The sequence below is a fragment of the Nuphar pumila genome, chromosome 8 (genome assembly GCF_984573655.1).
Source record: "Nuphar pumila chromosome 8, dmNupPumi1.hap1.1, whole genome shotgun sequence".
NCBI classification, from domain to species: Eukaryota; Viridiplantae; Streptophyta; class Magnoliopsida; order Nymphaeales; family Nymphaeaceae; genus Nuphar; species Nuphar pumila.
In genome coordinates, this window is record NC_143256.1 from 6,494,639 (window position 1) to 6,521,877 (window position 27,239).

A 27,239-nucleotide genomic window follows, 5' to 3' on the forward strand; every position below is an offset into this window, starting at 1 on the left:
ATAGGCATGAAGTTATAGGGTAATATCATATCCTACTGTCAATGACCTATGGTGGAGCTCAAACAGTTCAGCATGAGGAAGCATATTATGTATCATAGGCTCAAGTAGTTCTTATTTGGTACCCGTCATGTCTCAGTTTTTTGCAGTAAATATGATGCATTAACAGGATACTCTGCAATGAAGTAGCTCTCCCGATATCCCATATGTAGTCCTCTTGAAAACAGTGTGCACCTAAATATGCATACATGTGTATCGATATGTAGTCTTCTTTGTATCTGATGTTGGGCTCGCAAAACTGGTGCACTGACCTCCGCATGCATAGCAGCCACAAGAAAAGCTGCAGGCGCTAAACATCAAGAAATTTAAAGCTTCAGTAACTAGATTACATATTAGTGTTGGATCACATAAGCTCTAATTTCTACAGACATCTCAGAAGCATTCAGAGGTTGCCCCGCACAAGCAGGTTCCAGGAGCAACAGTTGGAGTGGATGAATAAACTGCAAATTACAGTCATCACAAGGAGAAGGAGGAAAGATTAAAACCTAACAACAAATACATTCAGCAGCTAACCGGTGGAGGCACAGGTGGTTGCTGGGCATCCGCATGTGCCAATGAGTTAACTTCCTGAGGCTTACCATCAGCATCTTGACTCTCACGGCTACCATTCTCCACCACTTTGCTTGCATTATCAAAAGGTTCTTCATTCAGGTTTCTATCATTCTCAGGCATCATTTTCTCTTTTGGCACGGTCTTCATAGTTGGTGCTTCGGGTCCGCGCTGCACAATCCCATTCCCCTCTCCCTTTGCACAATCTTTTTCAGCTGCAGGGTTTTGCTTTTGTAGATCCCCATTGTCACTTACCTGCCCCTCTTCTGGAATCTTTTCACCAGGTGCAATTTCTTCAGTCTTCCCCCCTTCTTCCTGCTCAACTGATGGTTTTTCCTCTTCTTTGGGTTCCTCAAGTGCTGGATTTCGCTTTTCTTCCTGCTTCATGCTGCACTCTTTCTCAGATTCCTCAGTGACAACCACATGTCCAACCTTGCCTTCTTCCACCGCAACATGCATTTCCTGATCCTTACCACTTTCACTTTCTACAGGAGCAGATTCCGGTTCTGTATCAGCTCTTGAACCTGTTGATTTCCTGCTTCGCTTCTTCTTGGGTTCCTCTTCTGATGGCACAGCTGCCTTTGCTTTCTCACTTATCCTTGCAGATCTGCGAGGGGTTTCACCTGTACTCCAGTCGAATTCAGAAGCAGCAGGACCTCCAGGATGGGATTTAAGGTACTGGTCCAACTGCTTCTTATTCCCGACCTCCTCCCCAGTTGGTGAGATGAAGACAATCTCGTTCTTCTTTGGTGTTCCACCCTTTTTCGGAGTAAACTGGAAAGGGTAAAAAGGACAAGCATTATAGTTTATGATGGCCAAAATCATTCAAGTGCAATAAAACTACCTCCCAAATGGGCACAATCACAAGAGCCACTAAAAGGGCCAACAAAAGAACACACAATAACATAAATATTTTTAATAATCTTAAAAAAAACACTTAAAAAAGCATTCATAAACTTCATAGAGGAGTTCAACATAAAAGAACAAGTTTCTGTATGAAGAAATCATGCTCAGTTCCTTATACACAAATAGACAAACCCATTTATCAATGTGTATGTAAGACAATCACAAGTGCACAAGGATCATATATCAATATGAAAAATCATTTATTCAAATTTTAAAATAACAAGATATTCATGTTTACTAAGACCTTAACCACATAAAATCTTTAACAACAACAAACAACAACAACAACAACAACTACGCCTTCATCCCAAAACAATTGGGGTCAGCGATATGAACCAAAAAAGAAATTCATTTTGGGTCTTCCACATGAATCCTTTTCCTCCAATCATTTCTATCCAATGCCATGTCCTCGGTGAGGTTCAAAGCATTCATATCCTTTCCTATCATCTCCATCCAAGTCTTCCTAGGCCTACCCCGACCTCTTTTACCTAATGTATTTTCCCATTTCTCCAACCTTCTAACTGGAGCATCATTAGGCCTACGCCGAATATGTCCAAATCACCGTAAACGATTCTCTCGCATCTTATTTTCAATGGGTGCAACACCTACCTTCTTACGTATCTCCTCGTTCTGAATCTTATCTTTTATTGTATTTCCACACATCCATCTAAGCATCCGCATCTCAGCTACACTCATTTTTTGAATATGATGTCTCTTGGCAGCCCAACATTCCGTACCATATAGTAAAGCGGGTCTAATAGTCGTCCTATAAAACTTTCCCTTCAACCGCAATGGCATTCTACGATCGCACAGCACTCCAGTTGCACTTTTCCATTTCATCCACCCAACCTTTATCTTATGATTTACATCTCCATCAATTTCTCCATACCTTTGAATGATGGATCCCAAATATTTGAAATAATCATTCACCGGTATTTCTTGCTCACCAAGCTTCACTACACTCCCATCACTACTTCGTTGCTTACTAAACCGACATTCCATATATTCAGTCTTACTCTTACTCAATTTAAAACCTCTAGCTTCCAATGTCTGTCTCCATAATTCTAACTTAGCATTAACCCCAACTCTAGACTCATCAATCAAAACAATATCATCAGCAAACAACATGCACCACGGTACATTTTCTTGAATTGATCTCGTAAGCTCATCCATCACTATCGCAAATAGGAAAGGGCTTAAAGCAGATCCTTGATGTAACCCAACCGTTATCGGAAAATTGGTTGTCACCCCTCCACAAGTGCGGACATTGGTTACTACTCCTTCATACATATCTTTAATTATACTAATGTACTTGAGAGAAACACCTTTCTTCATCATTGTCCACCAGAGAACGTCCCTAGGTACTCTATCGTATGCCTTCTCTAAATCAATAAAAACCATATGCAAATCTTTGTTCCTCTCTCTATATCTTTCAATAAGTTGTCTAAGATGTATAGCTTCCATAGTTGATCTTCCAGGCATAAAACCAAATTGATTCTCCGATATCATGACAACCTTCCTCAACCTAGACTCAATCACCCTCTCCCAAAGTTTCATAGTATGACTCATGAGTTTTATACCACGATAGTTTGTGCAATCTTGTATATCACCCTTATTCTTATATAAAGGCACCAAAGTACTCTTCCTCCACTCATTAGGCATCTTGTTTGTTCGCCAAATCAAGTTAAAAAGATTTGTCAACCATTCTAAACCTTTCTCTCCCAAGCATTTCCAAGCCTCGATAGGTAAACCATCCGGGCCAACTGCCCTTCTTGATTTCATTTTCTTCAAAGCCTCTGCAATTTCTTTCTTTTGAATCTTGCGCATAAAGTCACGATTTATCTCATGAAAAGGAATTGAGAAGTCTCCAAAATCTTGGGCATGACTATCATTAAATAGCTTATCAAAATAATCTTTTCATCTCTCTTTAATCTCCTCATCTTTGACATAAAATCTTTAACACTGCATAAAATATTTTATGTTTCATATAAGAATACATCAAAGAGAAAAGAAAGAAATTCAAACACAAGTCAAGCAAAATCTCATAAAATCATACTTGTAAACGACACATAAAGCCATTTTAAAATAAATATTTAAAATCATTTTAAAATATCTAACACTATTAGAATATAACAAAAAAACACACAACAAATTTGAAGTCATACATAAGAACATGTTTTAACATTTATAACCATGAAGTGCTCAAATAAAGCATCTAAGTGTCAAAAAACACATGTTCAAGAATACTAGATCATATACCTACATATTAAATAAAGAGAGTTCAAAAACCTAAGATTCAAACTAGACCTCATAAAAGCATACACATATATAAATATCATTTCACAAGACCAAATAAATATTATAAACCTTATAAAACATTTAAAAATAAATAAATCTAAAAATAAATTTGAAAAGCATTTAAAGATTTTATTTTTAACAAAAAATAACAAATAATTTTTTAAAGATAAGAAAAATGAGTGTTTTCTCATGCATAATGCATGAGATAGACAACTGAAGATTCAAGATACATACCAAGTCAAGATCTCCCTTGAATCCAAGCCATACATCGATCATGATTCGTTCACGAAGCACAAACTCGAGCCATAGAATCCCAAGACCCAAAAAGGCAAAAACTACCAAGAAAAATTTCTTTGCTCTGATACCATGTAATGAAATATGCGGAAAAGCAAATATGAAGTGCACATGCACTATTACAAGCCCAATAAAGAACAAAACAAAAGGACTACAAAAGCACAAAGTGCATATACAAGAGTTCAAAGAGTCAAAACAACAGCACAAGAACATAAAAATATCATCTTTATTGCGTAGAATGCTTAGGAAAATCATTAGAAACAAATGACATTTTTACCCCTATTTATACACAAGAGGTAGTCTCAATAGAGGTGTTGGAACAGTCCAACAGCTAGAAATAAAGTTGTTGGACTGTTCCAACAGCTCTATTGACTAGTCAACTCTAATGTTGACTAGTCCAAAAAAAAACCACATACTCATGTATCTATATCTATATATATACACACATTTTTTACAATTATATGTGTAAAATGACCAAAATGCTCCTACATGGGCAAAACCTTTTACAATAATAAAACAGTTAAAAAATATATATAATATATATATATATATGAATCAATACATTTTAACAAAGGGTACACTAAAATACATCCATTTTGTTATTGCTTTAGGGCCTTAAATGCATGCACTTCAAAGTAGCAGCAACTAATATAACTGCTCTACAATGAAATATGGTTGTATTGCATACAGAACGGTTGGACTTGTAAAATGCAAATATATACATACGTTACAAACACAAGTATACACATAACTACATCCAAAAGACATAGTGTAAGTAGAAAGAAATATTCCTAAGGCGAGGAGAATTTTTTACAGTGTACCACTTATCTGAGATGTAGGCACTTGCATCACATGTCAACAGATTTACGCAGAATGCCTATTTTTTTTCCCTCCCAAACTCTTGAACATTGCATAGACAGTTTTGAAAGGGAACCAAATGAATGCTTCCACACGCACACACAAACACACAAGCATGAGAATCACAATTAATTAGGCAATGTTACCAGCTAAACGCATGTGCACAGTTTAGTTCTTGACAAACAAACACTACATTATTTCAACCCTGAAAAGATGTAGTGCATTGAAATTCCATATCCCTAAAGAATGTATTTAAGGTTAGTTTTTTCTTTAGAAATAAAAGAAGGTATTGTTACACATTCTAGGTTGTGGATCTCATTACCACACCGTCTTCTTTCACCCTTCTTTATCATTAGTAAACCTTGCTTCTGTTGGACTCAAAAACCATTGATGGGCTCTTTATCATGATTAAAAATTTTAATCTATTCTACATTTAAAATGTTTACAACCATATGTTTCAGCCTAATTTTCAGAGGCCATAACTTTGATGAATTGACTAATAAAAAAAAATATTGAAAGTAAATTTTATATAAAGATGCTTATCAGAACATGTCTGCACTCAAGCACACACACACACGAAAAGGAAAAGGAAATCTACATGATGCAATCATCATGGTCCATTTAGTATCCTTCATGCTTTGGACAGTAGAAGCATAGTTTGAAAGCACAACTCATGACTCAACTTGTTCAGTTTTAACTCAAGGCCTAGCCAAGTAAATTGAGTGACCCCTACGGGTTTTGTTAACTTCTACTTTGTATATAAAAATAGTAGAAACGTACTATAGAAATAGAAAAAAATTACATATAATAGCAGAAATGTCTCCTATATCAAAAAATTAACACACAAGTAACAGACAGGTAACAGGTCACTAAACTGGTACATCAAGCATCAATCAACCCATGAACACTATGCATAAACCACCATCCCTACATATAGTAACTATAATAGAATATTGCATTTTAATGGAAGTTAACATAGGAAAAGGTTCATATTACAAATAACACAACACAACACCTCTATCATCATAATTCTAATACAAGATGTTGATTACGTGCAATTAAAACCTCAAAAAAATTGAAAATGCAAAGGTAGATGCATGCGAACCACGTCAACCAACTGAGTTGACCCAATAAGGGTGGCAAGTGGCAACTCAGTTGACTCGAAGGAATCATTGGTTCAATTAGTCAGATTTGCAAACTGAATTTGATGCTAAAGTGGGATTGGATATGAAGGCATGGATATCGCAGAGAATATGGGTATCCAACTATGTCACATGGGTGCGGGTGCGGGTGCGGGTGCGACACGGGTGCGGCACAATTTTAAAATTTTTGGACACGGGGACTCGGCAAAAAAAATATATATATATATATATATAAAAATTTATTTTATTTTTAAAATGCCACAGCACAGTCTGTGTGACTGTGCACAGGCACAGTCCACAGCACTGTGACTGTGCACAGTCACAGTCACAGACTGTGCAGTCAAAGACTGTGCACAGTCTGTGCACTGTGCACAGTCTGTGACTGCACTGTGCACAGTCACACAGTCACAGACTGTGCACAATTTATATATATATTTTTAAATAAAAAATATAAAAATTGATTTTTTAGGGACATTTTTGGACTCGGTCAAAGTTGACCGAGTCCAAAATGTGGACGGACTCGGCCTGGACTCGTTGACCGAGTCCGGGCCGAGTCCGAAGCCGCACCCGAGTCCGCACCCGTGTCAGGGCGTGTCGACTCGGGTGCAGCACCTCCTTAGCCGAGTCCGTGTGACATAGGTATCCAATATATGTTCAATTTGGATAGCCACATTTGAATTCAATACCATTGCACAGGGATATACCACAACTAACTTAGGATTCACTCAAATTAACAAACATAAAAAGGCCGACTTTAAAAGATTCAAGAGCCAAAGAAGATACTTTTTATTTGAGGTTTTGGATATCCTCAACAATGGCATTAAAATTAACCTTCATGGACGTGTCCTTGATATCACTAAATACTAACCATCCTAGAAAGCCTAGGCATTCATGTCCTTGGACATGAATGTGTGGTCATTCATACATAACCCATGTTTTTCCCCTTTATTTCCCTTTCTTCACAAGCCTGTGCCAACACAATTAAAACCATCATTTTGTATCACTTTAAAACACTAGTGTTGCATCTAAATTGATTTATCTAGGAAATGTAAAATATAAATATTCAATGACAATAACATCCTATGAATACACTCTACTTCTAAACAACTCAATTGTTTACGTCCTAACCAAACATTTTGCCACCTACAGCATGTGAACACACACACACACACACACATCAAACTTTGTACCACCTACTCATATTTTCAAACCATGGAAAACTCAACCATAGAGTCTGATCTACTTGAAAACACATGAGTAGGTGAATTTCTACTCACTAATACCAAATTTATGGCATGCATATCTGCGTCACACACACACACACACATATGGGGAAGGGGGACCGTCCAACCAAAGGAAGGTCCAAAATCTACAATCGATAATGATTGGATGGCTTCCCCTTCTCCAATGTTTGAGTGTTTCATCAATCAGACCTTATATATTTGTTCTTTATAATTTATTTGGAAAAATATGCTTTACACAAAGACTTTATGACATCTAGGCATGTTTTTCAAAACATGAAAAATCGATGGCTCACAATGCGTTTTAAACTTTATAATATAAAGTATGTGGACCATTGATTTTTAGTGCTTTCAAAAATGCATTTGAATATCGAAAATTCATAATCTGAAACATGTTGATTACTAAATAAATGATAAAAGTCCAATATGTAAAGTCTGATTGATGAAAAACTCGATCGATAGAGAAGGAACGTCAGTTATAAATTTTGGACCTTTCTTTGGTTGGATGGTCTATCTATATAGATATATATATATAGTATGTATGTCTATGTCACAGGGATTCGGCTAGCAGGGTGCCGCACCCACGTCGACGCGACTCGACGCGGATGTGGGTGCGGCACCGGGTGCGGTCAACCCGATCCTGGGTGCGTTGACCGCACCCAGGATCATTTCGGTCCATTTTTTTTGAATTTTTTTTTAAAAATTTGCCATGTGAAATGCACTGCGGAATTTTAAAAAAAAAATTCTGCTGACAGCCGCTTGTTGCTGTTGCTCTTGTTTTATAAAGGGACACTTTTAAAACCATCCAGATCCTTCTTTTTCGTAAAGAATTTTCTCTCTCCATAATAAATGATAATGATGGTGGTAGCCTTGCTGGCTATTAGTATTCACTGTTCTCTTGACGAGATGTAGCCTTGTGTAGAATAAAAACTATTAGTATCTCGGTGCTCCAACTGTAGCCTTGTGTAGACCTCTCTTTTTCACATGTCAAATCCAATAAATTTCTTTTAGCTGTCATCTCTGTGCAGCTGTATATAAAATGAAATTTGAAAAATCCTATGGCGTTGCAGTGGAGTCGTAGGCCTCATGAAGACTCTCTCTCCAACAAACCACATCAAACCTTGCGCTTATATTTTTTTTCGTAAAGACCAGGGAGTTTCATACATGATTGAATCATAACAATCAGCAGAACGCAGTAGGCTGGGATTGCCAATCCTTTCGTTTCATCAATTTTGTCCCGTTGCCTCAAAGTACACAACAAGCAGAATGTGGGTAACGAGTCTTCAAACAAACTCCCGACCCGCGTCGGGGGAACCCCCGGATCCCCTTTTATATATATATATATATATATATATATATATATATATATATATATATATATATATATATATATATATTTACATTTTTGCCCCTGCCGCACCCTGGTTTTTTGGAAGTGCCGAATCCCCCCGCACCCATGTGACATAGATGTGTGTATGTGTGTTTATATGTAGGGGGAGAGAATTGGAAAACCACATGATTACTTGAATAAACTTGGATTGGATGTGAAATGGATCAACATCTTCATGTACATTGTTTTATGGTCCACTTTGTAATGATAGAGCCTCTCCAAGAGATGAAATTCCAATGCCACCAAGAGCAAGAACACAATAGCCACTAAGGGCAAGAGCATACACCACTAAAGGCACTCACAAATGCACTAAGGCACACACTCACAATGTAGAAAATATTAATTTTATTAAGAATAAGAATGCACAAATAATGCATGCATACAAGTGGGTATATATATATATAGCCACTTGTCTAGCTGTTAGACTAGTCCTAACGGCTAGTCAACACCTAGTCAAACTAAAAAATAAACATGAAAAAATTTTATTTTACAATATTACACAAAAAAAAGATATATATATATATATATATATATATATATATATATATGTGTGTGTGTGTGTGTGTGTGTGTGTGCAATGTTGTCAGTATCAGTATCAGTATCGGCCATGAATCGTTTGGCCACTGATTCAGCTGTATTGGCTGATACCAATAAGTGAACCGTATCGCTGATATAAGTGACGGACTATATATATATATATATATATATATATATATATATATATATATATATATATATATATAGAGAGAGAGAGAGAGAGAGAGAGAGGTAGCTACGCAACCCTTAGGTGTGCAGCTACCTGTGTAATTGCGCTGGCCGTCCATTGCAGAGCTTGATGGACGGCCAGAGCAAAAAAATGCTAAGAAAAATGCTAAAATGCGCAAAGCACGCTATTTGTGTGTTTTTAGCAGTGGTCAAAAACTGCCGCTAAAGGGGAAAACACACACACACAAATAGAGCATTTTGCCCCTTTTTCGCTTTTTTTTTGTGGCCTTCCATCACGCCCTGTGAAGGACGGCCACAGGCATTCCGTCAGTAGCTGCGCACCTAAGGGTTGCGCAGCTACCACTCACTATATGTATATGGAGTAATGTTTACTACCCTCATGGGTAAGGAACCTCCTAGTGAAATCATGTAATTTTTTAAATGTTTTTTGCGCATTTGACCCTTCACATGTGATCTATATGTTTGGTTTAGTAGCAAACAACCTTTGGATCATGTATTTGCAACGTGTCTGGGATTTTCCAGGAGATGAAAAATCAATGGCCTATAATGTACCAGAATTTCAGCCCTCAAAAAATTGTAATTTTACGTCAAAAAAATATGATCAAAGAGTCCATTCCTGCTATTTTGACAATGCTGAACAATCCTGGGGTTAGATTTGCTCAAAATAACCTTTCCCTATGAGTTCCAGCTAGGGGGTTCCTTACTCCGAGGGTACCAAATGCTCTCTCTCTCTCTCTCTCTCTCTCTCTCTCTCTCTCTCTCTATATATATATATATATATATATATATATATATATTATCTAACATTAACCTAGTTGGGTTTAACATTAGCTACATTCAACCATATTAAAATGACAAAAATACCTTTAAAAGAATGACATTTTGTAAAATGCATTGTTACTTTTTTGGGCATTATAGGTCTTTTGAACTTGGAGGGAACTGAAAACTTGAAAAGTCAAGCATCTTTTCCAAAAAAAAGTAACTTTGTGAATGTATCAAAGTTACCTTTTTGACCTCAAAAAGTATCCATGCATTTTCAAAATGTCATTCTTTTAATAAGGTCTAATTCATCTAATGTTAAATACAACTAGTTTAGTACTAGATAAACCCATTATACATATATATATGGTGGTGGTGGTGGTGGTGTGTGTGTGTGTGGGGGGGGGGCGTTAATGTTTACCCTTGTGGGTACAAAAGCTGTAATATTTTTAGTTTTTAATGGTTTTGTGCATTTTCCCCTTCAGATACAATCTACAAGTTTGGGTTAGTAGAAATTGATGCTTGATCATGTTATTCCAACATGTATACAAGATTTTGCAGGGGTTGAAAAATCAACAGCCTACAAATGTACCAAATTTTCAACCGTCATAAAATCATATTTTTTTACATCAAAAAAATATGATCTAAGAGTCGATTCCTACTATTTTGATCATGCTAATGCTAAACACATTCATGGTATTGGATTTGACTAAAACAACCACCCATTTTGAGTTCCAACTAGGAGATTCCTTACCCATGAGGGTACCAAATACTTGCCCACACACACACAAATAAACAGCCCACAATGTGCCAAAATTTTATAACTCGAAAAATCACATTTTTACATCAAAAAAGCATGATCCAAAGCTTGATCCTTAGCAAACAAACCATGTTGAACACATATGTGGTTAGATTGAGTCAATACAACTTGCACCTATGATTTCTAGCTCATTAGTTCATTACCTTCATTAGTAGCAAATATTTTCCAACATATATATATGTAGAGAGAGACAGAGAGGCTGCTTTGGATCTAATTGATTTGATACCAAACTTGATTTCTTTTATTATGAAATTTTAGTGCACTATAGGCCATTGACTTTTAGATCCTTTAAAACCAGCACAAGCATCAAAATCCCTTGTGCGTATGGTGCTATTGGCAATAGTAAAGATAAACCATACATATAAATAAATATATACATATGCCGATTAATATTTGCTACTACTGATAGTAAGTACCATTGAGTAGAAACCACCATCTTTTTTGTATTTTTTTTTCTAAGGATAAGACTCAAAGCAATCTACATGGTTTGTTTAGTAGAAAACAGGATTTTGATAGTTTTTTTGCGACGTGTAAGCAGGTTTTTCAAGGGCTTCAAAAATCAATGGCCCACAATGTACAAAAATTTAACAACACAAACAATATGTTTTTACATCGTAAAAACACAATCCAAGGTGTCATTCCTAGCAAATAGGCCATTAAACACATCTATGGGGAGTATGATTTTCAGCTAGACAATATTGTACCATCAATAGTAGGCAAATATAAACACTATGTAACATGCACACACTCAGATATATATATATATATATATATATATATATATATATATATATATATATATATATATTTGATACTATCATTGAGGAAGGTTGTCATGATATATAATATATACTTTGGGAGAGGGTGATTGAGTCTAGGTTGAGGAAGGTTGTCATGATATCGGATAATCAATTTGGTTTTATGCCTCGAAGATCAACTATGGAAGCTATACATCTTCTTAGACAACTTATTGAAAGATATAGAGAGAGGAACAAAGATTTGCATATGGTTTTTATTGATTTAGAGAAGGCATACGATAGAGTACCTAGGGACGTTCTCTGGTGGACAATGATGAAGAAAGGTGTTTCTCTCAAGTACATTAGTATAATTAAAGATATGTATGAAGGAGTAGTAACCAATGTCCGCACTTGTGGAGGGGTGACAACCAATTTTCCGATAACGGTTGGGTTACATCAAGGATCTGCTTTAAGCCCTTTCCTATTTGCGATAGTGATGGATGAGCTTACGAGATCAATTCAAGAAAATGTACCGTGCTGCATGTTGTTTGCCGATGATATTGTTTTGATTGATGAGTCTAGAGCTGGGGTTAATGCTAAGTTAGAATTATGGAGACAGACATTGGAAGCTAGAGGTTTTAAGTTGAGTAAGAGTAAGACTGAATATATGGAATGTCGGCTTAGTAAGCAACGAAGTAGTGATGGGAGTGTAGTGAAGCTTGGTGAGCAAGAAATACAGGTGAATGATTATTTCAAATATTTGGGATCCATCATTCAAAAGTATGGAGAAATTGATAGAGATGTAAATCATAGGATAAAGGTTGGGTGGATGAAATGGAAAAGTGCAACTGGAGTGCTGTGCGATCGTAGAATGCCATTGCGGTTGAAGGGAAAGTTTTTGTAATGAAATGGTGGTCTTCAACAAATGCACAAATAACTCACAAACAAGTGTCTATTGGAGACACTACAAGCATGACCCTTGAAAGGGTATAAAGGGAAGAACACTTGAAAAATAAATAATACTTTATTCATGAACAAAATGCTTAAGAAGCATGGTTGTATACATTGAAAGGGTTCACCCCTATATATACAAAACAATGGGAGAGAAAGGAGAGCTCATTTTGAGCTCTCCAAAAAGAGACGTTGGATTCCAACGTCTCTTAATATAGCTGTTGGACTACAGTCCAACAACATTTATTATTATAGCTGTTGGACTATAGTCCAACAGCATTTATTATAGCTGTTGGACTACAGTCCAACAGCTACTTGCACAGTCAAGTTCCAACAGGAACTTGACTGGATCAAAATATCTAGTTTCTATTGAACTAGATGCTAAAAAAGAAAATAAAAAATAGAAAAAGAAAATAATAAAAGAAAATATAATAATATTAAATAATATATATATATATATATTGCAGTTTACATTTTAACACTCCCCTTCAAACTTACGGTACAATGAGCGAAAGTTTATCTAAGAGGAAGTGAAATCTGGGAGCAGCGAGAGGCTTGGTGAAGAAGTCTGCTAATTGATATTCTGATATAACATATGGCAGATCAATGGTTCCATGTAAGTATTCCTCTCTGACATAGTGACAGTCCATCTCAATGTGTTTAGTGCGCTCATGGAATGTCCGGTTGCTTGCAATGTAGATCGCACTTTTGTTGTCACAGCACATCTTTGAAGCTTGCGTTGCTTTAGCTCCCATATCTGCTAGCAATCGTCTGAGCCAAACAACCTTCATAGTGGTGGTTGCCATGGCTCTGTATTCAGCTTCGGTGGAGGAAAGAGAGACTTTCTGCTGCTTCTTGCACCTCCACGAAATTAAGGTTTCACCTAGGAACACACAAAAACCAGTAGTTGAGTGTCTATTATTGGGATCACCTCCCCAGTCAGCATCAGTATATGCAATTAAATTTAATGAAGATGAAGCAGACAAGAAGAGTCCTCGTGAAAGAGAGGATTTTAAGTATCTAATAATACGCAAAATCGCTCCCATGTGCACGGAGGTGGGAGCATGCTGAAACTGACTAACTGTATGAACCGCATGAGTTATATCTGGCCTAGTAATGGAAAGATAAGAAAGAGCTCCAACAAGTTGTCTATAAGGAGTAGGATCATCAAGAAGTTCTCCATCATCAATTTTCATTTTAACATTGACAACTTCTGGAGTGTCTACTTTCTTATCATCTGTAATTCCAGACCTGGAAACGATATCAAGAGCAAATTTAGATTGAGATATCAAATACCCCCGAGGGGAATAAGCAACTTCAATGCCTAAAAAATATCTTAATAAACCTAAGTCATTCATTTCAAAGTGAGTTTTAAGAAGAGATTTGATATTTGCAACTCCCTGTTTGTCGCCTCCGGTGATGATCATATCGTCCACATAGAGAAGAAGAATAATGATGCCTGCATCAGATTTCTTAACAAACAAAGCAGTGTCAGTTAAACAAGGTTGAAAACCAATATCAAGCATAACATGACTAAATCGGTCATACCAGGCTTTTGGAGCCTGTTTAAGACCATAAAGAGCTTTTTCTAGACGAAGAGCTTTACCCTTAGGGATATTAATACCAGGTGGGGCTTCCATGTATACTTCTTCAACGAGATTCCCATTCAGGAAAGCATTTTTGACATCTAATTGAAAGATAGGTCATGTTCTAATGGAGGCCAAGGCTATTAAAGTTCTAACAGTGGTCATATGGGCCACAGGAGCAAACGTTTCTTCATAATCGATGTCATACTCTTGGGCATATCCTTTTGCTACTAAACGGGCCTTATATCTTTCCAGGGTCCCATCACTTTTGGTTTTGACTTTGTATACCCACCTACAACCTATAGGTTTCTTACCCGGAGGAATATCTTGTATCGTCCAAGTATTGGCCTTGTCTAGTGCATCCAATTCTATTTTCATGGCTTCTATCCATTCTATATGATTTTTTGCTTGAGAATAGGATGATGGTTCAACATATGATTGTATTAATGTAATGGCAGCCCTATACGTGGGTGAAAAAGATTCATAAGACACAAATTTTTCTGGAGGTTTAGAGATTCTAGACGTTCTTCTAGGTGGGACTTCAGAGTATTTTTGTAATGCACATGGAAGATTTTGCTCTCTACGTCTTGAATATTGTAGACTAACATCCCTATGGATTTGCTCTTCATTATCATCATTTTCAACAACAATAGGACTTTGATCATTGTCAAGGTCATATCCAACATCACATTCATTGGATTTTGAAGTTAGATCAATTAAAAACGAGTATTCAGTGACATCCTTGGATTTTTCAAATTCAAAGAAGCTTTCTTTTTCCAAAAAAGATACATTTCTTGACACATATAATTTGTCATTTTGAAAATCGAAACACCTGTAGCCTTTTTTATTATCAGCATATCCTAAAAAGGCACATGGGATTGCACGAGGAGAGAGTTTATCATTTCTGTTGGTGAAAACAAAACATTTGCATCCAAAGACTCTTAATCTAGAATAATCTGGAGTTAAATTAACAAGCTTTTCTATTGGAGTTGTATTCTTTAATGAGGAAGATGGCATCCTATTAATGAGGTAGGTGGCAGTTAGGACCGCTTCAGCCCAAAAACTTTTTGGAACTTGATTTGCAATTAGCAATGTCCTAGTAGTTTCCATAATGTGCCGATGTTTGCGTTCGGCTAGGCCATTCTGTTGTGGAGTGTGTGGACATGATCTTTGATGTGTAATACCATGTAAATTGAGATAGTCTTTGAATTCGTTGGACATAAATTCTCCCCCTGAATCAGTGCGAAAAACAGAAATATCATTTTGAAACTTATTTTTAACCATTTTATGAAATATTTGAAAGTTAGCAAAGACATCAGATTTATGTTTAAGAAAATAAATCCAAGTATGTCTAGAAAAGTCATCAACAAAAATGACATAATATGTATAACCACCTTTGGAAATAACTGGTGCGGGGCCCCAAACATCCGAATGTATTAACTCAAGTGGTCGTGAGGAAACAAAAGTTCTACTAAGAAATGATAACCTTTTCATTTTGCCAAGAATGCAGTCTTTACAAGAAAAATTTTCAGAATTACAAAATTTTTCCAAACTTGGAAAATATTGAATTTTAGACATATGAGGATGGCCAAGTCTTTTGTGCCATAAATCCAATTCTAATTTCTGAATATTATAACAAAATGCATTCTTGGGTAATTCCAAAAAGTCCATGTAATAAAGTCCTCCTTCTCTATGGCCTTCCCCAATCAGCTTCCCTGACTGGCGATCCTGTACCCAACAACCATGAGAAGAGAAGGAGATATTACATCCATAATCAGATATTTGCGAGACAGATAAGAGATTCAAATTAAGTTTAGGGATATATCTAACTTCTGGGATAAAAAATCTTTTGGATTTTTGAAGATTTTCAAAACATCCTATTCCTTTTACTTCGAGAGATGTGCCATCGGCTGTAAAAACCTTTGACACACTTGAGTCATTTTTAACACATTCGGATAGACTATTAACATTTGGGGTCATATGAAAAGAAGCACCAGAATCTAAAAGCCAAGGAAAGTTACCTGGACCGGAGAAAGATGCAACTGCCGCTCCAGTTGAGGCTTCGGTTGAGGAGGATACCCCTTTGAGAAGAGGTTGAAGGATTTCCATCAGTTGAGCCATAGACACAGGTGCATCTTGATCTTTTGACTCAGATTCAACAGATGCAACTCTTTTTTCTTTTCTTCTTTTTAACTTTGGACATTGAGGCCTATAGTGCCCCGGTTCATGACAATGATGACAAATAACTTTTCTTTTATCAAAGTCGCCGTTTTGCCTTCCAAAATGAGGCGGCTTGTAAGTACGAGTATGATTCCCCGGTCTAGATACAACTAAAACGAAGTCATCATCAACTTTTGGAGTACTTTTTCTAAGTCTATTTTCTTCCATAGTGAGTTCTTCTATAGTATCAACAATAGAAGGAATTTTTCCACGATGTAAAAGGGCCGATTTGGTGGATTCAAACTCCGGCCTTAGACCATTCACAAATTGATAGAAATGTTCCATATCGAGTTGCTTTTGGCGAAGCTCGATGTCTTCGGCACAATGCCATTTGGGCTCAAGAAGAGCCAACTCTTCCCAAAGTTCGGACAACTCATTATAATATTCTCGAATAGTTTTATCTTTTTGAGTCATTGTCTGAACTTTATCTTGTAAATTGCATACATGTGCAATATCTTTAAGGGAATACATGTTTTTGAGGTATTCTCAAGCCTTATCGGCATGCTCAAACTTAGCTAGACTAGAGCATTTTTTAATGTCTATGCTATTGATGAGCCATGACATAATTTTTGCATGCCCTATCCTCCATTCTTTCCATTTCTTTTCATAAGTGGCTAACGCCTTACTCTTCTCTTCTTCCGTTAGAGGAACCTCTTTATCACCCTCTTTCTTGGTAAGAGATAGTTTAGGTTCCAAATCGGAACCACCCACTATACCCCATAAACCTTTTCCCCAAATGTGGTGCTTCATAATCGAAGCCCACATTACATAGTTAGTATCATTTAGCTTCATAGGAATGATGGTGATCTTATCATTGTCATCCATCTTTTACAAGGGTAAGAGAGGAATAAATAGGAGGAGAGAGAGCGAAAAATAAAAAGAAAAGAAAAAGAGTAGACAAAGGAATAAGAGAGGATACAAAACCAATTTTTTTTGTAGCACAAGTTCGCCTTTCTTCAAACAAATCTTCTTGAGCCAAGAACAAGGTGATGAAACACCTTTTGTAAATGTGGTACAGAAATCGAGGCAGAAGCACTTCAAGATCTAAGGATTTCGTAGCTTTGATACCATGTAATGAAATGGTGGTCTTCAACAAATGCACAAATAACTCACAAACAAGTGTCTATTGGAGACACTACAAGCATGACCCTTGAAAGGGTATAAAGGGAAGAACACTTGAAAAATAAATAATACTTTATTCATGAACAAAATGCTTAAGAAGCATGGTTGTATACATTGAAGGGGTTCACCCCTATATATACAAAACAATGGGAGAGAGAGAAGAGCTCATTTTGAGCTCTCCAAAAAGAGACGTTGGATTCCAACGTCTCTTAATATAGCTGTTGGACTACAGTCCAACAACATTTATTATTATAGCTGTTGGACTATAGTCCAACAGCATTTATTATAGCTGTTGGACTACAGTCCAACAGCTACTTGTGTTGGAACTTGACTGGATCAAAATATCTAGTTTCTATTGAACTAGATGCTAAAAAAAGAAAATAAAAAAATAGAAAAAGAAAATAATAAAAGAAAATATAATAATATTAAATAATATATATATATATATATATTGCAGTTTACATTTTAACAGTTTTATAGGACGACTATTAGACCCGCTTTACTATATGATACGGAATGTTGGGCTGCCAAGAGACATCATATTCAAAAAATGAGTGTAGCTGAGATGCGGATGCTTAGATGGATGTGTGGAAATACAATAAAAGATAAGATTCGGAACGAGGAGATACGTAAGAAGGTAGGTGTTGCACCCATTGAAAATAAGATGCGAGAGAATCGTTTACGGTGGTTTGGACATATTCGGCGAAGGCCTAATGATGCTCCGTTAGAAGGTTGGAGAAATGGGAAAATATATTAGTTAAAAGAGGTCGGGGTAGGCCTAGGAAGACTTGGATGGAGATGATAGGAAAGGATATGAATGCTTTGAACCTCACCGAGGACATGGCATTGGATAGAAATGATTGGAGGAAAAGGATTCATGTGGAAGACCCAAAATGAATTTCTTTTTTGGTTCATATCGCTGACCCCAATTGTTTTGGGATGAAGGCGTAGTTGTTGTTGTTGTTGTATTTGATACTATCGTTAGTACTTAGTACCATATAATGCAGCAAAAAATCATACATGTGAGCTTTATCAATATAATCTGACCCAATAGAAGTGTTTAGTGTGGTTGTTAGGAAGCACACTTTGGATCGACTTGTTTCAATGCAAAAACTTGATATTTTTTGTACAATTTTAGTGCATTCTGGGCCATTAATTTTTGAATCTCTAAAAAGATCCAATTACACATCAAAATCACACAATCTAAAAATATGTTTTTTACTAAATAAACTACATAGATCATATATGTAGGGCTTGCAACAGAACATTTAGAAAAATGTAAAACAACCCAACACCCACCCACACACACGACACATAAAAGTTTGACATTAGCAATATTAAACTGGCTAATTTAATAGTTTCTCAACACTATTAATCCTTGCTGAGAGACTCCAACACAACACCCGAATGGGTCGGTTGGCTTGGCTCACTGTGCTCCCAAATCCATTGTCCCCGCAGCACACACAGACACTACAAAGTTTCAGAAGGGGTGCAGTTGTTTTTTAAGATGATTGTACCACTTGTGAAAGTGTTAAGGAAAGGGGTCAGTGATGAGCTATGTAGTCAAAAGTGGTAGTTGATCCCCAGTTGGTGGACCCCTAAAAAGACTAGGCTGGACTAGTCGGATTAGTCGGTACTCCAATTACAAAATTTATAATGGAAGTGATAAAATTAATAGCAAGCATGCATACATAAAATTAATCAATAAGTATAACATATCGTTACTAGTCAAGCACAGTAAAAAGTGTTATATTACATAACCTATTCAAAAATCAAGAACAATTGAACAAACAAAGTGCACAACTGCCAATATGGACAAAAACTAAATAATTTGCATAACTTAAAGTCACAACAATATTAAAATAGCATCCAAGTACATGATTAGTTGATTACACAAAACAATAAAAGAATCAAACAAGCTTTCACAATCACACAAGTACACAAAACATTTGTTTAATTCTTTTAGTGATAAAATGTTTTCATCACACAAGTACACAATTACACATGCTTTCACAAAAATACATAACCAGAACATACATATATATCATAGCCACCTATATCGTTCAAGCCTTCAAGGTAGTTTCTCGGTGAGGTTTTTTCTTGAATATATTTTCAAAAGGGAGAAAATCTCGGAAGCTTAAAATTTGAAAAAATATAAATAATAGTAAGAAAGAATAGGTTTTCTATTATTTTTCTTACAAAAATATAAAGATACAAGTTTTAAAAGTATTTAAAATACAAAAGAAACAAAAAAATAGAAAAACTATACTTAAAATATATATATAAAAAAAGGATTTTTTAAATTTGCAAAAATGTAGTGATAATATCGAGATATTTTCATTTTAGCGATATTTTGAAAATATTGCAATATTTTCCCAATATTATCGACTACATCAATACCTCCGAATTTCTTGTGATATTTTCAAAATATCGCCGATATAGTTGACTATGATATATATTGAATTATTCATAACATATTTAGTATAAATAACAAAGAAAATATGCTTTCAGCCCTACACAGAAAATTGATTTTAAGACACACAGTCACACACATATATTATATCCATAGCATAATCAGAATATATATCGTTAATTACACCAAAAAAATACTTTCCGACTTTTACAGAAAAAATCACAAAAGCAGAACATATTTATGTAATCAGTAATAAAAATCACACACACACATATACATAACATGGTCAATATATATAATTAACTAAGCATATTTTCAGCATTGACAAAACAAAACACAAAAACATGCACACAGATAATTATATATACATAAAATATCACAATATATATGGGTTTATATTTAATACAGTCGATTGCAGGTATAATGTAGTTGGAATCTTAGGATGCAAGTTCTTTTGACTCAAGCTAACCTCGTAGATGTGTTCAGCATGCCTGATTTAGTGGGAAACGACCCTTAGATGATGTTTTTCAATGAAAAAATATGATTTTTAGTCAAAAAATCGGTGCACTTACAACCATTGATTTTTTCATCACCGGAAAATCTATACGCAGGTCAGATTCCGATAGTTCAAAAGCCAGTTCCCACTAAAAACATGTAGATCACATCCATGGGGTCGCCTGGACCAAAAAGCAATTAAAAAAAAGAGGAAGTTGCTAATTTATTTGTACATGCAAACAATTGTAGCAACTTTTAATCATATATATATATCAGAGTTACCGAAAGCGCCTAGGTAAGTGGGGAAGCGCATTTCGAAAGCGCGAAACGTCGCGCTTCCAAAACGCGCGGGGAAGCACCACTTTTAAATGGGAAGCGCGCTTCCCTTTAATGGGAAGCACACTTCCCATCACGCTTCCCCCTCGCTTCCCCCATTTTTTCAATTTTTGTATTTTTTATTTTTATTTTTTCACTTCCCCCTCGCTTCCTAGGTCTCTTCCGGTTCGCTTCCAAGACGATTCCCGATTCGCTCCTAAGTGGTCCCATGCTTCCTGTATCGCTTCCCGCTCCCGCTTCCTCAACTGGCAACCATGATATATATATATATATATATATCACTTGGCCTAGGAAAAAGAAGAAGAAGACAACATGAAGAAAAAGAGAGGAGGAAGAAGAAGAGGTAGAGAGAGAAGGAGAAAAGAAGAAGAGGTGGAGAAAGAAAATTGAGAAGAGAATAAGAGGGGGGAGGAAGAAGAAGGAGAAGAGAAGAAGAGTGGGGGGAAGAAGAAGAAAGGGTGAGGAGAAGATGGAGGAGGAAGAAACAGGAGAGAAGAAGGAGAAGAAGAGGCAGAGGAAGATGAAAGGAGAGGAAGAAGAAGGGGCGAGAAGGGGGAGGAGGGGAGGAAAAACAGGGGAGAAGAAGAAGAAGAAAAGAGAGAGAGAGAGGCCTTGGTTTGTTCCTTCTTCTTCTTCTTTTGCTGGTGAGAGAGAGAGAAGGCGAAAAAGAACCAGGGGGAGGGTTAGGATTTTTAACCCCCCACCCCCTTTCGTAACTAACATTAAAGAAAAAGAAAAGAAAAAGGCTAAACTGCCTTGCAGCTAGGCAAGGGCAGATTAGTCACTAACTAGGCGCCTACTCGGCAAAATTGGTACCCCAAAAGGGGATTACCTAGGAATTACGCCAACTAGGTGCCTAGACGATGCGCTTGTCTACATAGGTTTAATGAAAAGCCAACTATGCCCTACTTGTATGATGACATGGACAAGGCAAAAGAATAGATCACAGAGAGCATCAAAGGCAAGAAACAATATTATATGCCAGTTTGGAAGATACTTGATCTGGCCAGCTCCATCAAAACATTCATGCATCTGCCTATTCCTTAAAACCTACCATTAGATTCTCCTCCGAACATGTAGAAGATAAGCAAGTGAGGAAGAACATCATGACTAGTATTGAAAATTTAAATAAAGATGATACACAATGAGCCATTTATAAGGAGTTAAATAAGTATACCCAATTCGAGGGGACTTTGGAAGGAGGAATGTGTTGTGTAACTCACTACAACCAAGTATGCATTTGAAATTCATTGTTGTTATATTTAATTACGTTTTTGTGTTGTAAGGCTCACTCTTATGATATTCTTTTTCTGGTCCAGATCAATGTGTAGTAGTTTTGGTGAAGATGCTCTGACATTGTCTATAATGTTTGCTCAATGTAAATTGAGCCAGAAATGCTGCACGAATGGATGCAAGAGAAATTAGAGTTTTTCCTAGCACATCCACACAAAAAGAACATGTTGGAGCACTTAAGATTGAATGATCTTGTATTTGTCTCTTACAACATGAGATTAAGGCAAAGCTAACATTAAAATATATGATATTGGATTTAATTTATAAAACCTTTATTTTTTTATATTGATATATAATTAATACTTTAATGTTGCAACCAAATACATCAAACTTGAGATGACATCAAAGGAGTGGCTATAACCCCATCAACATTGACATATTGAATGAGTGGGTGGAAGAAGAGTCAGGCATCCTCAATGATGATGAAGACTGGTGGCAGAAATGAAGGCTGAGGTAGAAAATGAAAAGAAATGATTATGCTGGTCCAAAGGTAAATAAGGAGGAAGGAGAGGGAGGAGGAGATGACTTAGAAGAAGATGATCCATCATTTCACTATCGTTTTCGTCATGATTGACAAACATATACAAATTAGGATGTTTTCTCTGTTGTTTTGCAACTTTTGTTATGTAATGTGTGACTTCAATAGTAAACCTTTTGTTTTGTGAGTTATTAATTTGTTACAATATTGTTTCACATGTTTTAGTAGTGAATGTGTATGTTTAATTGTTGATAATGCCCAAATTTGGTTGCATTTTTTCTATTGCATTCTATGATTTTTTGTTAATTTATTATGATTTTGTGGAATTTTTTATTTTGCATATTTTCAGTTTTTTGTGACTTTTAAAATAAGTTTTTATTTTCATATCTTACAATATGATACGATACAGTATGGTACATCTGTATCACTGGCCCTTCCAATAAGGGTTTGGATACGCCAACACACACACATGGATGAATAAATGAATGAGAGAGAGAGAGAATGTTGTTGTTGTTGTTATCCTATTCTGGTTTCTTATGCATATTTACCTAAAGGAAAAATGATATCTTTACCTAGTTTGTGTTTGAAGTCTCATAGTACCTAGAAAACTGTCAATGTTTTCCTCTAATTTCCTTTCCCTTTTCTATAACTTCAAATGTAGCCTTGTTTTCGTTCGACTGGCAAATGACATGATGCAAAACTTATGGTTCGATAAACCATGCACATTAAGCAATGCCCATCATCGCGTGCATATTGACAAACTCACAGACACCACGTCAAAATCAGACTCATATCAATTTTGTCTCCATACTTTTATGTGGCATCTGGTAGAACTGCACATCTAGAATTCCCAAATTTCCACTAATCTATCCATATTCAAAAGTAGGCTCAAAAACGCTATTATGCATGGAATGAATAGCGTTTAGACTTACCAAAAGAACCCACTCAACAGCCACTATCTCGTAGTATTAACATTTCAGTTGCTGAACATATACGAAGCACAAAGAGAAGAACGGAGTTACATAAAAAAGGTAACTGCAACAGGACTTCAAAGGTCCAATCGTTGAGCAAATTAAGCTTTGGAAAAGCATTCAGGAATCGCCTTCCTAACTCATTCATTAGCAAGCGCTCAAGCAAAGCAGGTCCACTCATCCCAGGTTGACACAAGTAACATAGACAGTTTCACCGGGGGGGAGGTATCACTCTTTTTGAAGAAGCTCCGCAGCCTAAAAGAAATCCGGTAGCAGAAAACCAAATCTCCCAGGCATAGGAAGATGCTAGGAACTACTGATTTCTCTCCCACAACAACTCATCCCCAAAAAATTATGCATCCTACTCACACAAATAAGTATGCAATAGCATCACCGCTTCAACTGAAATCCCATTCCCACCGAATTCGAAACGGGAAAAGGAAAATCAGTTCCCATAGAGGAAGAAGAAAGACAAACCAGCTGGAGGCAAAAATGTACCATCAAAAAAACGGGGCAAAGGAGATGCCAGAGCCTAACCTAAGCAAAGCACAATCTAGAGCAGTTCACAGGCCACAATTAATGATTTGTAGGCAGGGAACCATAAAGGACAAGAACAACTGCCTACAAACCCTAATTGGAAGCGGAAAAGAGCACGGCACAAAAGAATTCGACGAATTAAGCAAGGAAGAAGCAGAGCGTCCGACCAAGCGTGCCGACAATTAGCAAGCAAGCGATTTTCCAATCAAGATTCTCAACAGTGAATGGAAGGATTTTTTTTTTTTTAATTATGGGTGAAGAGAGGGGGAGAGGTTGGAAACCTTCTTCTTCCAGCCAGAAGGGGCGGGGAGGTCCACCGAGACGACTTCCTCCTGCTCGTGCTTCCCGCCTGCGTCCCCTTCGTTTTTCACCACCACCTCATCCACCTGATTCTCAGCCATTTTTCACGATTCGCCGCAGCGACCACGATACGCGCACACACGAGAGATATTTGGAAGACAAGAGGAGTACGAAAATGCTTCTTCCCGCTTCCCCCTCCCACGAATTTATTTTGGGATTTTGAAAAAAAAATATATATATATATATTTTGGGTTTATCACGATAATGTAAAATATAATTGCATGAAGATGATGCAGTTAATAAGAAATAGGGAAATTTAAGTAAAAATAGTGAGGTCACAGAGGTGGGATCGGGGGACACCTGTCCATGCCATGCCATGGTGAGAGAGGAAGCGGGGATCGGATTCGCTGTCCTGCTATTAACTGAAATGGAGCGTGGGTTTGGTGTCCGTGATGGTGATGTAAGCACGCACTCACCCAACTCACGCACGTTGGCCTCCCATTTAATGACACTTGTTCAACCGATCGCTTGGGTGGCAAGAGATGGTAAAGCCTTGGACAGGTTGAGGCTGAGGCTGTACATGTACCTGCTACTCACCAAGTCAAACACACCGATTCGAGTTGAGATCGGGTGCAACGTGATCGCACACTGCTGCTTGGTCTTGATCTTTGTTCTTTCCTAAGCAAACACTGGAGTCCGATCTTTACAAAATGTCATGTTTGTCCTTTGCTGTTAGAGCATCTCACCGACTCATCCAGACCGAGTAGTAGCGAAGAGCGTGCTTTTCTCTCGTGAGATGGTGACGTGAAAGTCAAGCTCTTGCTCCTTCGTGGGTATTTTCGGAAGAAAGAAAAAGGAAGAGCTTTGCTCCCAATTGGGAATATTCCTTAAACGAGAGCGCTGCAATGACCTACTTTACGGTGTTTAATATGGCATTATCGCCATCCTTTTGGCTTACGGTCTCTCTGTCTCGGTCGTTCTAGATTTATTTTGTCAAACTTGGGGTGCGGCATCTGTTAAAACTCGATCGAGTTTCGTTATTTGGGACCTCTTGCTTGGTCCTATGATTTTATGGAACAAAAAAATATATAAATTATTGTGGCAGGTATGATTGTTTTCAGCATGGTGGGTGATTTGGACCGAAAGAAACCCCATCCTCTTCAAGAGAATTAAATTTTATTTCAAAAGGCTTCGCCAACGGGTCATGTATGATGTGTATCTGACTCTTAAATTACATAGTAGAGAAAGGGGGTCTGATTTGCTTGTACTCTGAATTGTGCACAGCTACCATCTAAACTGTGGCTGTCTTACTCTTATGTTTCTCTTATCCAATATTGTGTTGGATGTATTTTGGTAACGTTGAATGGTGAATGTTCTTTCTGTCTAATGTTCTTTTCTCTTATGCTTTCTTTATTTGTTTTGGCTTTTGTTCTTGTTCAGTTCATGGGTTCAACATTTTGTTGATCTTCATGAGTGGTAATGTTGAATTGCTTTTGGCTCTCTTTCTCTCCCCGATATTATTATTGGCATGAGTTTACTGTGGATTGTGAATCTTTTGTTTTTTCTCACTAATAGTTTTATCAGAAAAATTAAAAATATAAGACTAGAAAATAGAAACTGAGATACACAAAAAGGTCAATTTTTATGCAGCGGCGCTGCATCTCCGCTGCTGATGACCAATCCATTTTTTAACATTTTTTTTGAGATGAACATCACAAGCATCTCAATAAATGTCAAGATGGGTGGTTGTCAAGCAGGTCGCGCTGCACATAATGTGGTTAGAACAAATTTTTGAACATGTAAATATCGTGATAAATCGCAACATCTTCATTTTAAGATATAATTAAAATGCCAAACGTCATCAGTACTTGTCACTGCTGCTCACACCACACACCACCAACTTGCCTTGAACCAGGTCAAGGATATCACCATCAGAAGTCCCTGTAACCATTGCTTAAAATTTTAGGTGAGTTCCTTCGAAGAAAAAAAAAAAAACGTTAGGTGAGCTCTACAAATTTTTTTTTCTGGAGATATGCATCCCGTAAGCTCTAGATGAATGGCAACGAATTTAAATGATATAAAGAACTTTATAGGGATCTAGGTCACTTAATGGACCGCCCATGCAAAGTAAAGCCCCTACTAGTAAGTGCATTAAATGGACGGTAGGGAACACAAAAAACCGTGGGGTTTGATGCCATTCAACGGTGCCTTTACCTAATCCTCAATCAACCTGCCATACCTACCAAGGAGTAGGTCCGGTAAACGAGCCAAGCTAACCCAACGGAATAACCTCAGCTAAGCCTTAACATTTATTTGGCACATACTTGTGTTTAGGCAAGTATGTGCCAAATAAATAACCTCAGCAAGGCCTTATTCGGTTTAAAATTTGTAGAGTTGACTTAGAAGGGGCTTTTCATTGAACTTTGAACTTGACTTTGGCTTTGGCTTTGAATTTTGACTTGGACTTTATGTAAAACCTAAAAATTTGTAAAAATTTTAGAAATAAATAAACAAAAAAAATTCTTTAAAATGGATAAAATAATATAATATTATATTGAATATCTTGGATTCAAATAGATCTTGGATTCAAATAGATCTTGGATTCAAACGAGGATATATCAAATTTAATATGTGGATCTGAATATAGCAAGTGGATTTAGATCTCAAGTAGATCCGAAACCTGATTGAAGTTTGACTGAATTTTTAATAGATCCAAAATAATGTGTGACCCAATCAAGATCTGAAATTCAGTTGAGAAAT

At 36.7% G+C, this 27,239-nt stretch overlaps 1 protein-coding gene across 2 annotated transcripts; it reads right to left on the reverse strand.

Annotated features, from left to right (window-relative positions):
- LOC149829519 (uncharacterized) lies at positions 1–24,661 on the reverse strand. Of its 2 annotated transcripts, none has more exons than XM_090016005.1 (3): positions 24,461–24,661; positions 636–1,380; positions 1–337 (listed from the first exon to the last, which is right to left on the reverse strand). In XM_090016005.1, exons 1-3 carry the CDS (start codon positions 24,578–24,580, stop codon positions 126–128), a joined length of 1,077 nt encoding a protein of 358 aa, XP_089872131.1. In that variant the 5' UTR covers positions 24,581–24,661; the 3' UTR covers positions 1–125. The 2 variants fall into 2 exon arrangements, with proteins under 2 accessions (XP_089872131.1, XP_089872130.1); XM_090016004.1 differs by having other exon boundaries at positions 2–346.
- Between the last annotated feature and the right edge of the window lie 2,578 nt (positions 24,662–27,239).